The 14600-nt window shown below is 36.7% G+C and overlaps 1 protein-coding gene across 5 annotated transcripts in view; it reads right to left on the bottom strand.

The window, feature by feature from the left end:
• Window positions 1-14600, bottom strand: part of LOC134801564 (zinc finger protein rotund-like) — a 197697-nt gene that overhangs the window by 86912 nt on the left and 96185 nt on the right. For all 5 annotated transcript variants that reach the window (XM_063774175.1, XM_063774176.1, XM_063774177.1 and 2 more), the window contains 2 exons: window positions 12577-12697; window positions 10891-11033 (listed from right to left, as the gene is read on the bottom strand). In XM_063774175.1, the coding sequence (XP_063630245.1) occupies window positions 10891-11033; window positions 12577-12697 (264 nt within the window). The remainder of the gene's footprint in view (window positions 1-10890; window positions 11034-12576; window positions 12698-14600) is intronic.

Genomic DNA, 14600 nt, shown 5'->3' with positions numbered 1-14600 from the left:
TAGGAAAACTCAGTTTCGAAAATTCCATACATTATCTTAACTTACAGCCATAGATTTATAAGGCATAGATTGAGTGTTCGTACATCCCTAGTGAAGCCATTTCAAGTGCGACGTCACGTCGCACTCGTGTCACCGTATTCGATCGGCCCTGGCAGTACTCAAGGTCACGTCGGTTTGTGTACACCTCCCGTTTAAAAATCAGAAACACAGGAAAAATGGTTGTTTGTGCATTGAATGGGTGTCACAACGCATCATATCATAAAAACAAACCGACTTACATTACGTTTCACGCGTAAGTATAGAGTTTAATGTGATATTTTTACGTAATCGTAACTACAAAAATCCAATGTTTCGCCAGCCGCCATTTCTTATAAATGTTGACAGTGTAGTGAATATTTTTTCCTCAAAATGGGACATGACGTTTACATTCTAAAATGAATACGCTTAATTGAAGTTCTTTGTATAATTATATAAAAATTACATATTTTTAAATATTTCATCATTTTATTTCAAATTATGTAGTAATTTTATGCACATTATAAATAAAAAATTGTAAAAATGTATCAATTTTTTTATTTAAACCCTATTTCACAAAGGCGGGAAATGCAAAATTCCTTAAATAAAAATAAAAAGCTTTTGCTATTAAATCTACACACAAATTATTAATAACCAAGTGTTAAGGATGTTGTTAAATCCCCCATTTTGAGGGAAATATCTATATACTGGCAACACATTTTGTATATGCAGCAGGCTAAAAAGCAAGCAGGTTAAAAAGGCGATACAAGGAATGAAGCGAGGGAAATCACCGGGTTACGACAGCCTCAGCATTGAGCACCTGAAACACGCGGGGGGGCATTTGCCAAGGGTTCTCGCTCTTTTATTTAATTTGTGTTTAGGGCATGGTTTCGTGCCTAGTGAGATGACGAAGACGATTGTAGTCCCCATAATAAAGAACAAAACCGGTGATGTGGCCAGCATTGCTAATTACAGACCTATCTCACTTGCTACCATCCTCGCTAAGGTGTGTGATGCCCTATTAAATGACGTTCTTTTGCGGCACATAAAACTGCATGATGCCCAGTTCGGGTTCCGGGCTGGGTTGTCTACAGAATCAGCAATTTTGTGTCTCAAGGGGACAGTCAATTATTACACAGAGAGGAACTCACCGGTATACGCGTGCTTTCTAGATTTGTCAAAAGCTTTTGATACCGTATTATATAGCAAGCTTTGGGACAAACTGGAGGGCGCGGGTGTACCGGCTGAATGTATATCTATCCTGAGGTACTGGTACGGTCATCAACAGAATCAGGTGAGGTGGGGCTCGGCTTTGTCACACTCGTATGGCATGGAATGTGGTGTGAGGCAGGGGGGACTTACGTCTCCTCTGCTTTTCAACCTATATATCAATGACCTCATAGGCGAGCTCAGCAACACTCATACAGGCTGTCACATAGACAATACGTGTGTTAACAATATCAGCTATGCGGATGATATGGTGTTGTTGGGGCCGTCGGTGAGGTCAATCCGAGAACTCGTCGCTATTTGTGAAGCCTATGCGACGGAACACGGGCTCAAATATAACTGTGATAAGAGTGAAGTGCTTGTTTTTAAGAGCGGTAAAATAAAGCCGATGAATGTTCCGCCCATTAAGTTGAACGGCAGCGCACTTCAGGTGGTGACTAAATTTAAATATTTAGGTCATGTAGTCACCGAAGACTTGAAAGATGACAGTGACCTTGAAAGGGAGCGCAGAGCATTGGCAGTCAGGGGTAACATGATTGTTCGCAGATTTGCTCGATGCTCTAAGCCGGTTAAAGTGGCACTTTTTAAGGCATATTGCCAATCTTTTTACGCGAGCAGTCTGTGGGTGACATACACCCGTAAGGCTGCCAATGTTCTGCGCATCCAATACAACAACATTTTCAGGATGCTGATGAAGCTGCCCCGGTTCTGTAGCGCATCTGGTATGTTCGCGGAGGCGCACACGGACGGGTTCCACGCCATCATCCGCAAGAAAGTGGCCTCCTTGCTCAGTCGCGTTCGAAGCAGCAGCAACAGCATCCTGGGACTGTTTGCGTATAGGTTTGACTGCCCCATTTATAACAAATGGAGGCAAACAATGCTGGGGCTTGTGTAAAATATAGATATTAATTTATTTAGTTGTTATTTTAATTGTTATTAGTTTTTACTTTTTTGTATACTAACATAGAATAAGGCATTGTTACTAACAACTTTTATGGGCCACAGGTCTGAAATAAAGGAATATTTAATTTAATTTAATTTATATGTGTGTGTGTTGCTGAGCGTAAAACACGAGCCTCCAACGCACACATCGATCGTGTTTCGGCTTCACTTTTGGCAGGTTAGCCGTATGGGGACTATCTGTCTATGCGTTATTAGTTTAAGCTTACAGCCATATTCTGATTATAATAACTTAAAATTACTATTGCAGTCCAAGCATTATAAGGTTAACATTGTAAAGTGCTGCAGAACCTTTTACACAAATAACACAAGCATAACCACCAGTTAATTTAGATAATAAATAATTGTTAAGCGAGTTGATAGGCGCTTAACCGCCACAAATGAAGATTGTTATAAAAATGCTAAATTACTGCCCCTGCGCATCGCGTGCTATGCGGGGCCAGGAGAGACGAGGGCGAGCGGAGAGGTAGCGGGAGCGATTGTTAACATGTAGTGTCAAGTGTGCTAGTAAGATTCCTAATTTTGATTTGAATTACCAAGAACCTACTTACATATCTAGTGCAAGATAATATATTTTTACCACTTGATCTTTTGTTCCAAATTAGGTACTTAATGCTAATGTCTAATAAAATGTACTGTTTGTAATAATTTTTAAAATCTGACAAGGGCTAGGCTAGGTCATAGAATAGGGGGCTGGATGATGATGATGAATCAAAATAAAATTTTCAATTGTTCCAACGTAAAGTAACTAATTGAAAAATTGTTTCGAAAAGAGTCAGATACATGTATTCAGAATATAAGAAATAATTTAAAGCAATTACGAAAGTCGTTTTTAGGGTTCCGTACCTCAAAAGGAAAAAACCTTACCTTTGTAGGATCATTTACACACACACTCGTCTGTCTGTCCAACCATTCCCCTCGCCCCTTTATGTCCGAAACTGCTGGGTCTAAAATTATGAAATAAATCAGAAAATAGTTCTTTACCTATAGATGACAGGAAAACCTATTAGAAATGTACAGTCAAGCGTGAGTCGGACTTAATGACTATGGGATTTTTTAAAGACATTTCATTCACGTTCCACATAAAAATATACATTGTTAATAATTGGGTCATGTGCAAAACCCTTTAAACGCGAGTCCGACTCGCACTTTACCAGTTTTTTTTTTAATTTACCTGTGATACAAAAGCAGACGATTCAACGGAGACACGCGGACCACGCGGTTGTGTCGCCAAAATAGTATTTAGTTTTAAGTCCATGAAATGTATATGTATGTTAGTCTAACTATAAACTCTAGAAGCTATTTGTGATATGGGCCTTATTGCCTGATTCAAATTTTAAAATAAATAAATAAAGCTGTCTCACTCAGACATGTATCGCTATAACCGCAAATTCCGTGGCCGCACACATAATGCTCGACGGCGACAAGTCATTCATAATTGCACTCACCTGCCGACCAACCGTCTAACTGTAGCTAACTAACTAACTACCTAATTATAAAGTCTAATACTAACTAACTTGACACTCAAATGTCTCATGTTGGTTAAGGAGTCGGAAGATACGTTGATGAAGAAGTTATTCGGTTTAGATATTAATGATTGTGTGTCTATGTTGCTTTAAGTCTTAAAATAATTGTGATTGTTGTGGTTTTTAGGGTTCCTTTAATTTTTTTTACTAAATACCTGTCAATTACTTTAATTCCTGGTTTTAAGAATTCGTCTTTTTATTTTATGTCTATTTTTGAAAATGACACGAATGGCTGAAACCTAAAATAACCTTCAACTAATTTTAATCCTCAATCGTAAATGTCGATTACTTATTTTTATAGTCATTAAAGAAATTAACAATTCGCATATTACGTAGCAAGTTGACGACCCCTAAGCTGCGTCTAACGACGACATTAACACCCCTGGCTATGTCCCCGTATATACGAATACTAATGTATAATAATGTGACACCCTATTACCGTGAGTTTTTGATTCCTAACCTAATATGATTAGAATATTATCGGCTTCTAGGTAAGTAGGTACATATTCTAATTAAAATTCCGCGCCTTTTAAATTAACGGCTATAAGGTTTTAGTCTATTCGGTAGTGACCCTTTTTTTTTTGGCTGGGTGGGAATGCGTTTATGCACGGTGTGTGGGACTCGCCGCTCCTTTTAGTGTAGTAAATAAAGGTAGTGGACCCCGCAGTAATTCCTCAGCCAGAAAAAACTTTACAGTATGATAAAGTATCAATAAATAAAAAGTATTGTATAAATTTCCAAAGAATAATAATAATATAATTAAAGTAAATACCTAAAGTCTTAAATCGTTAATATCTTTTTACGGAAAAATGCTCCGTTCAAACTTTCTTCACCAGACATATTCATGTAACGTATTGCAACAATATATGAAATATCAAAAAAATATCCCAGCAGAAATACCAGTATTAATAAAATAATATTTTTTGGCGTGTCTTAGACCGGAAAATTGCTCAGTCTAATTTTTTCACTGGAATGCCATTTTATTGCCGTTTTATACCTACAAAATGAAAATCTAAAAATTTTCCACTCTCAGTTTTTAATAGTTCTATAATACATACATTTCGATACGCATTTTTTTTTGATTTTTTTACCCACTGCGCCAAATTATATTCTAAGATCATATAAGAAGAAAAAAATTACAGAGCAATTTTCCAATGAAAATGAGCGTCAAAAAAAGGAAGTATCATAAAAAAATATTCTCATGTTTGACAAAACTTTTAGATTTTATTCTAGTATCACATACTGATACAAATAACTTATTTTGTAAAATAATTTTGGACTGAGGAATTACTCGGTTCAATATATAATCAGATTTGTGTTTTTACCTAACTTAGGAGTGTTTTTTTTTTTGGATATTTATAATGTTAGTCTCGGCTCATACTATACAATAACCAAGCTAAATTTCATCGACTGAGAAATTAATGCATGGGTCTCCATACAACAACTTGCTTCATTTACTACACTATTTCCCCTCTCCTGGCAAGAGAGGGGGAGAATTTGGCCCTACCCACTAAACCCACTCCGGCGTTTCACCCTCTCTGCCGTTCGTGAGGGCGCACTGGGATCGACTGGGATGACATGGTAGTGACCCTGCCTACGAAGCAGGAGGTCCTGGGTTGGAATCCTGGTAAGGGCATTTATTTGTACGTTTATCACTAATATTTGTTCCTGAGTTATGGATGTCTTCTATGTATATATTTGACTATCCCTATTACTAGGAAAAGACTTACTGCCCGGTTCGAACTTTAAGATACGTCAATTAATAGATCTAGTTGACGTAGGTATTTTAAAGTTCGAATCGGGTCGTTATATCGACCGGACATGGACCGTGATTAGCTTTTGTATTGTTTTGTATTGTTGTAATCACGGTCCATATAAGTCTAGTGAAACTATGAATCATTCATAACTGTCCTATTCATATTATTAAATAACTCTGACTGTTTGTCTGTGTATCTGTAACCTCTTCACGCTTAAACTGCTGAACCGATTTAAATGAAATTTGGTATGGAGATAGTTTGAGGCCTGGTTTAGCTATAGTTTGTATCAATCATCATCATTCCATGCAGAAGAAGTCGCGGGAGAAAGCTAGTCTGAAATAAATTTAGCTAAATCTTCTTAACAAAATAGGGATACCCTTAGGGCTGTGCGACAAGACGCATTAGTAAGCGTACTCCACAAATAGCCATAATAAATACACCATAACCACGATGACCGGAAATCAAGCACATTTCACGCCAAGAAAAATGACACCCATCAGTGTCACACGGCCTTAAACCCTTCTCACAAACAAAAATCAACCTTAACAATACGAAATAGAATATAAATTTCATTGACAAAGCTGAGCAAAAATGCTGAAGTGTCTTAAGAAATACCAAGCTCAAGTTACAGTTAAATTTACTCGTATTAATATAAAGATAGAGTTGACTTTGCATTGCACGGATTCGGTTAATAGATTGGTAGTAGTGATAGGGTGCTTATACAAGATGGTGGAAATTTGTAAGATGATTTTGTCGGATCTAATATTGGGTTTTTGTCGATTGGGGTGTTTCTTTTATTGAATGCAGTTTGTGGAAATGATCTGGCGATGTTCAATGTAAATTACTGGCATATTGCATTTATAATTTATAAGCGATATAAAAAATTACAAATGACGGATTTAATGCCTAATGGTATTTTCTACCAGCTAAGGGCTTAAGAGAGACGTAAAAATGGTGCAAAGAGAAAAAGTAAGAAAATTTTAATTTGGAAATTACTGAAAAACATACTAAACTAAAAATTATACATATATGTCAATGTTATTAAAACAACGAAATATGACAATGTAACCTAAAATAATTACATATATTATAAAAATACAATAATATTAATTTTTATTTACTATTACATTAAAGTCAGTAGCTTTACAGATTAAAAAAAATGTTTTAATATACATTTATACAATAACCGTTGTATGCCGGAGCTCCCTTTAGCTCCAGTTCGCCGGACGATATCGGCCTGTCAGTTAAACGCAAAATTTGACAGCTCCGAACAACTGACAGGCTGATATCGTCCGGCGAACTGGTAATCTGTGGGCCCCTTTAGTCGCCCAACTGACTCAAAATAGGCAAGCCCGTAGGCCGTAGGAATCGATTTGTATGGACGTTCCACTGATATCGAACAATAAATATGATAATTTATGTGCAGTTTGAAGGCGCGTTAGACGTCGGTGTCGTAAAAACGCCTGATAGCGAATTAATTGTCGAAAGTAGAGTCGGCAGAACAAACACAATATAATTTTGAAATTTTGCAATGAGTTTATTTTGCTGATTTAAGCACCTAATTTCAGTATACTCTTTACATAGTAAAACGAATGGTTCACTTCTATTCGACCTAAGCGACAATCGATTTGCCATCTTTGGTTAAAACGAATAGAAAGGCTTGGTTAAAAGGTAAAAATAATAAATAACAATGGAATTCATTCATAATGTGTCTATACAATTATCCAGCTCGCTCTGTACATATAGTTATTTGATATAGAACTTGATTTTAAATATACAGGACATAATCGTACTTCAAATTATTATAAAAAAATCCTTTAATATAAAAATTTGTAGTATGGCACGCAGACGTTTCTGCTTGGACAAAGAATAGTTTTATAACTGTAGGTACTTCTTTTGATATGTCCTCAACTGTGCATTTCTCCAAAAAGTTCCTGCCTCAAACGTCAAAACTGTAGCCTGCGGTGTTTCCGGACTGATACGACCTTCAAACCTTCAAGAAAAGCACGTACCCCCATCTTAAAGTCCGGCAACGCACTTACAACCCCTCTGGTGTTCATGGGCGACGATAATCGCTTACCATTTGTGTGCTCGTTTGCCTCCCATATCGTAAATAAATGTAGGAATAACTTTATTTCAGTTATAACAACATAAATAAATAAAATAAATAATAAAGGACATTTTTACACAAATGGACTAAGCCCCACGGTAGGCTCAAGAAGGTTTGTGTTGTGGGTACTCAGACAACGATATATGTCATATACTAGTATACATAGAAAACAAATATAGCTCAGGAACAAATATTTAAAAAAAAATCGAATTTAAACTGTTGTGATATATTGAATAATTTTACGGTTTAGACTCACTTGTTTTAAGTCACTCGCGTGACATGTTAGTGCTTGAGAAAGGAGACCTATACGGCTACCACCAGTTTTGACATTGACATATTCACTCACGTCTACGTAACTTACTTTCTATGCATCTCGCTCGTACAGGCATATTAGTGCAAGCGAGATGTACAGAAAGTAAATTACGTAGACGTGAGCGTTATGTCTACGTGAAAACTGATGGTAGACGTCCTAGGCTCTCCGAAACATGTCGCGCGAGTGACTTAAAACAAGTGAGTCTAAACCGTAAAATAATTAAAAAAATATATTGTACTGTATTGAAAAATGTATTGTATTGTTATAATTTTGTGCGCACCGTACCGCGCAGTTGACGAACTGAATTTCGATGAGTGGCGGCCACCGACTCTTTGTCATTGTCGGGGACTTCTGTATATATCCATGTATTGGCTATATTTCATAACTGGCTGTGACAAAAAAAAGTTTATTATCAATGGTAGGTTTTTTTTTATTCGGGATGCTACTGCCTAAAGTGTCATTCTATAGAACTTGCTAACTATGTAAACAAACCGCCATATTGAAATTGTCTCTGAATGATGAATTTACTAGTGACTTTTGTTTACATAGTTAGCAAGTTCCATAGAATGACACTTTACTATACATAGCCTCGTTCCGCCCAATGTACATTAGGATGTACACTCAGTTTCGATGGAATGTCAACCTTCATTTCAACTTTTCATTTGACTCGTAAAATTTTCGAACAATAGAAATTCAACCTAATTGAAAATACAACAAGATTCTAACTTCCTTGTCTATTTTATTTATGTATGTAAAAATTATAAATGCATTTATAAATACATAGTTATGTAGTAAAAACATTTAGTATCACATTTTTATTTCTGAAGACCGCTTAGCTCAAAAATTTCCTTTAAAAAATCTCCGAAAAAGCATTTACCAAAAGAATTTCTAACATTTCTTGCAAAAAAACGTATTTCGTCCAACTATAATTTCTGTTTTGTTTTAATAAAAAAAACACCTCACTCAAAAATGTTGTCTACCCCTGAGCAATATAGAGTTCAAAATGGCTTAGCAAAGGCTTTCGTCATCGTCAACCTTTCTAATCAAAACCGGGAGCCAAAGAATGTCATTACAAAAATTCTGGATGCCGGCGGACGGACAGACGGACGGACAAAAAGTAGAATCGGTTAATACTTATTCGGTTTGTGTAAATTTCGGGATTCCGGGGCAGCGTCATTTCGCTTTGCTTTCCGCCGGTGGCCAGGGGTCGGTAACATACTGTGATTTTTTTAACATTTAAAATAATAAATGTTTATAAATTGCCATGAGTCGTTTGTCAGTAGAGCATAGGTAGAGAGAATCATACTGTATCTTACCCTTAAAAAATTACTGATTAAACTGTTTTCCCAGACTATATCAAGATTATCAACCAACACAAACAGTAATGTATTCACTAAATTGTTTCTTAAATAATTATACTCATTTGCATATTCTTATTATTTTACTATACCTACATATTTGCACTTATAAATATGCAAATCAAGACATATTTTGTTTTATAACACTTTAAACTCTCGCGTTTTGTACACATATTTAATTACACAAACGGGTGTGAGTGTTGCGTGTCGTGCCGTGGACAATAAACATTAAACTTTAACGGGTAGCTGCAATTTCTTTGTCTAAGTACCCCAAACATTTTTATAAACTAATTTCGGGTAGTTTAGTGGTGTTTTATTAATATCTCTGTTGACATTTGTTGGGACGTCAGTCTTTCCGTGACCACAGCTGGTGCAACTCAGCTGAAACGTCGGAATTAAAGGTAAAAACAATGAAATTATATCGCGGTAGACCCGTTTGTGTAATTAAATATATTTTGTTTTAACAATAATCGTTTCTTATTTGAGCGAATAAGTTTGATTGAAGGGTATTTATTAAAATCAGATTAATTTTTAGATTTTATCATAAGTAGCAAAAATAATTTCAATATTATTGAAAGTATATGAGTTCTGCGATAATATTGCGACTTGATAAAAAAATATTAAAAATATGATCATATTAATCTATTATTGAAATATAACCGCTACAATTTGTCAGCATTGCTGCGTGCTATTTGGCATTAATTAACCTGCATTGCATTAGGTTAATTATTTTTCTTCAATAAATATTATTTAAAATAATATAAAACAATTATGAGCAGGAACAACGGCTCATAAAACATCAAATTATCAGGTAGGTTTGTTGATTACAATAACTAAACATATAGGTATAAATTTAAGTATCGCTTTCACTTCGCTGGCATACGCAAGATACGCCCGCCCCCTAATAATCTATTAAAATAGAAGTACTTACAAGAAAAGTCATTTATTTCATAAATCACACATACACAGGACAAGATAAAAGAAAAAAGAAGAAAAAGATAACAGCTACAATACAAAAACAACAGATATAATTATATACACACAAGAAAATTACACACGGGGTCCAGCAATGTGCGCAAGGAATATTTCCTCCTAATCTCTCCATCAATTTCTTATTAAAAATCGAACATCCAAAAACCGGTTGTCGACACCTAGCCCCACAGCGGTCCTTTTATGCCGCGGCGACGCCAAAATATTTAACGGGACAAAAAGATCGCGACGGGAAAGTGATAAGGACTGTTAAGAATGTTGGCGGCATTATTGTCAAATCGGTGTACTGGAAAAATGTACTAGTATACGGTCTAATAGATATAATTTTTTAATATTAATCTCAACTGGCTACTCGTTTGTCGTCTCGTCAAAACGAAGTGCATGCTTATTTGACCAAAGGCTCGTTGATGTCTTTTGGTCCATTGTTTTGGTTTGGCTTATCTGAGACCACTAACGTCAAAAATGAGTACCTACTTAAGGGCGGCACGTACTGCAACCTTATGAGGTACCAAATAATATGGAATTCCCTAGATGCAACGGCATTCGTAATGAACTTTAAAGGCCCGCCACAATACATTACTGGTCGACGTGGCACTCAAAAAGGCACACAATTTATAATAAGAATAGCACATACCTGAGGGCACATCTTGCAGTGGTACTTCCTGGCGTGGGCGTGCAGGGGTTGCAATTTCGCGGGCCCCTTGCCGAGCGGCTGCGGGACCACGAGCAGGCCGCTGCCGGTGTTGGTGCCCCCGACGGGTGAGGAGGACGAGGAACCTGGAAGGAGTGAGGAGCATTGTGAGGGCTTCTGTAGTTGCAGGCGTCTATAGGCTACGGTGACTGCTTGTGCTTACCATCAGGCGGCCGTATGCTTGTTTGCCACCGACGTAGTATAAAAGGGTTTACTAATGTGTTGCAGAAAGTTTTTTGAAATATTTTTGTATAGCATAATGTTACTTGGCAGAAATGTCGTTTGGCAGAATTACCTTTCGCATATATCATTTAGCATACAATCATTTCGCAGAGTTTTAAAATCCAGAACCATGTTTTGGCATACTGTTGATGTTCATAATAGTCTTTTAAACGAATATTGTTTTCGCAGATAAATGTATTGCATAATATTTAGGTGGCATAAAGTTATCAAGTTGAGTCTTCGTCTACGAGAAATGGTGTTAAAGATTTAATAAAACTACCCTTTGTCATTCCACGAGTCTCATACTACTATCTGCAGACCAAATTCCATCTACTCGTAGTCTCGTAAATCACTTTAGCGGTTTAAGCGTGAAGAGGTAATATACAGACGGATAGAGTTATGATGGAATTGCAGTTTTCTAGTTTTTAAAGTGTGTTTATACGGTAAAATAATCAGTAACTATAAAGTCCGTCGGGTAAAAAGATTATGAAATAAATTTCATAATCTAATGATAATTAGATTTTTGTATGAGGTTGCAGTTCTAACCTAACCTAACCTACTTTTCCGGCAGCCGTTCGTTTTTATAGGAGGCCGCAGTTCCAACCTAATATAACTTTCTTTTCTGGCACAGGTTCAATTTAGTTGGGGTCGCGGTTCTTAACTTAACCCACTTTTCTGCTAATAGCAGAAAATATCTCTATGCCATAATAAGAGTATGCTGCAGGATGATTATGGTACATAAAATTATGCTAAACTAAAGTCGGCGAAAGTAATCTTCTGCTAAATAATATGCTGCAAAATGTATTGTATGCGTAGTAATAGTAATGCCAAGTAATAGTTATGCAAAATTCTCATTCGACTAAAAGTGTTTCTGCGATACATGTTATGCGAAGTGTATTTCTGACAAACAATATTATGCCAGATGAGGGGAACCCAGTATAAAAGAGATGGCTAATAAGTTTTGTGATAAGATAAAATCAAACTTTTGTTTGTAGAAATTAGGTACTTAGACAAGTTTCGATTTACTTTATTTAGCAAAGTCTGGTCTTCTCATCATAAAGGTAGGTAGTAAATTGCCAAGAAAAGTGTGCGAATTTAAATAAAACAGGCCTTCAGGTACCATGAGTCACTGAGAGTATAAAAACTGACATCTATAGGTATACGCTCTCGTCTACGTAATTTACTTTTATACATCTCGCTCGAACTTACATATGCGAGTACTATATAGCAAGATGTATGCAAAGTAAGTTACGTTTAAGTATGTCAGTGTCAAACTGGTGGTAGCCACACTGGTGTAGGCTAAAGTTTGCTTTGACGATGTCCAAATTTCTAATCTCGTCTCTCGTTTTTTTGGTGACCACTGATAAAAGTGTTTATATCGTCGCATGAAGGGTGTGGGGTACAAACCTGATCGTCCTGGGCCTAGGCCAGCTCCATACAGCATCTGGCTCATGGACTGATGGTGTCCGAGCCGTTCGTCGGCTTTCTGGTGACCGCCGACGGTGCCATCGCCCGTGCTCATTTTGGCCTGAAAAGAGAAAGAGAACTTGTAAAATGATAGTTTTATGACGATTTGTGTAAAAGTCATCGTTTTTGTTTTAATCCAGAAAGATCTCGTCGTAGAAAGACAATTTTGGATATATCGCACAAATTCCACATCATAAATTTAATGTTAAAAGATAAGGTAAATCAGACAGACAGATAGACGGACATGACGAAACTGTAAGGGTTCCGTTTCTCTAAAAACAAGCGTAACTTATCAACAACAATTTGTTCAACATTATCATGCTTTTGTAAAAAAACCGGGCAAGTGCGAGTCGGACTCGCGCACGAAGGGTTCCGTACCATAATGCAAAAAAAAAAAACAAAAAAAAACGGTCACCCATCCAAATACTGACCACTCCCGACGTTGCTTAACTTTGGTCAAAAATCACGTTTGTTGTATGGGAGCCCCATTTAAATCTGTATTTTATTCTGTTTTTAGTATTTGTTGTTATAGCGGCAACAGAAATACATCATCTGTGAAAATTTCAACTGTCTAGCTATCACGGTTCGTGAGATACAGCCTGGTGACAGACGGACGGACGGACGGACGGACGGACGGACAGCGAAGTCTTAGTAATATAGGGTCCCGTTTTACCCTTTGGGTACGGAACCCTAATAATATTTCCTATATCCTAAAAAACTTAAGTGCCTATGTCAAAAATACAGGTCTTAAAAACATAGGTAGATTCCTAACTTTAAAAAAAAATGGCATAGAGCAGAGCAGCGTTGCACTTTTAATATAGGTAGGCAACTCCAAATCATACTTTTGTATGTATACTATTTATGTACATCAAAATATTATCATGTTAACATGCAAATATTAATGCATCTAACAAATCAAACAATCTACCGCACACACAATACCAAAGAAACATATCTCACCCTCTTTGGCAAAGTGACATAACTCCGTAATAATGAATAACTAGGGTGCGGTGGTCACTTAGCCCGTCTGATAAGGATAAATCATTCAAGTGGACGTAATTTAGTTAAATTATGACTTATGGACTTGGTCAAGAATGGGTAAGTACCTACGAGGAGGTTTTTGTTTGGATTGAGGCTATAAACATAGTCTAATAAAACATGGTCTTCCATTCCCAGAGTGACACGGGCCTACGTCACAACAACATGGCCGCTATATATAGCGCTATCGCATATTATCATATAGCGCTGTCGCATGATGACGTAGACTCGTGTCAGTTAGGTGACCTAGAAAAGACGGGAATGGAGTACCAGGCGGAGTATATTATTATACCATGGCTATAAATAAATAGTTATAAATAAATAAATACAAGCGGAAGACTAGCATAGCATACATACATACAAATCTACATATGTAGTGTTAGGTGGCCACTGACGAGCCTTCCAACACTTCCAACAGTCCAAATAGCGTGGCTGCAATCCAAAATCGGTCCGTGAATGTCAAAAACGTACAATGTTTAATATTAGGATGCCGTCCATCTGGATGAATCCATTGTAACGGCATCCATGTGGAAGGCTCGTCAGCCTGCTTAAGAAAAAAAATTAAATGAATGGGGTAAAATTTACTGTTTATAAAAAATAAATGAATAATGGGATATCGTTATTTGTGAGAGAAGTTTTTTCAATTGGAATATTGTGACCCACTAGGGTTAGATTAACCCAAATTTCTTGCAGCTAAAATAACCTTTTATCGACATTTTATTGTAACTCCCAAACATTAAACAAAAAACCCAAACATTAAGTAGGGTGACCATTTCATAACCTAGGACTGTCCCATTAGTCACGCGCGATTTGTCCCGTGTGTCCCGCGATCGTACTAAATTACTATTGTTTCAAACATTAAAATATTGGCGCAGGACTGCCCTTTGGCGGCGGTTAGGACCGGTTAAGGATGTATATAGAGCTGG

This window comes from Cydia splendana, chromosome 22, assembly GCF_910591565.1.
Source record: "Cydia splendana chromosome 22, ilCydSple1.2, whole genome shotgun sequence".
Lineage (NCBI taxonomy): Eukaryota > Metazoa > Arthropoda > Insecta > Lepidoptera > Tortricidae > Cydia > Cydia splendana.
The sequence above is the reverse complement of the archived record's forward strand: the minus strand, read 5'-3'. Positions and strand labels throughout refer to the sequence as shown.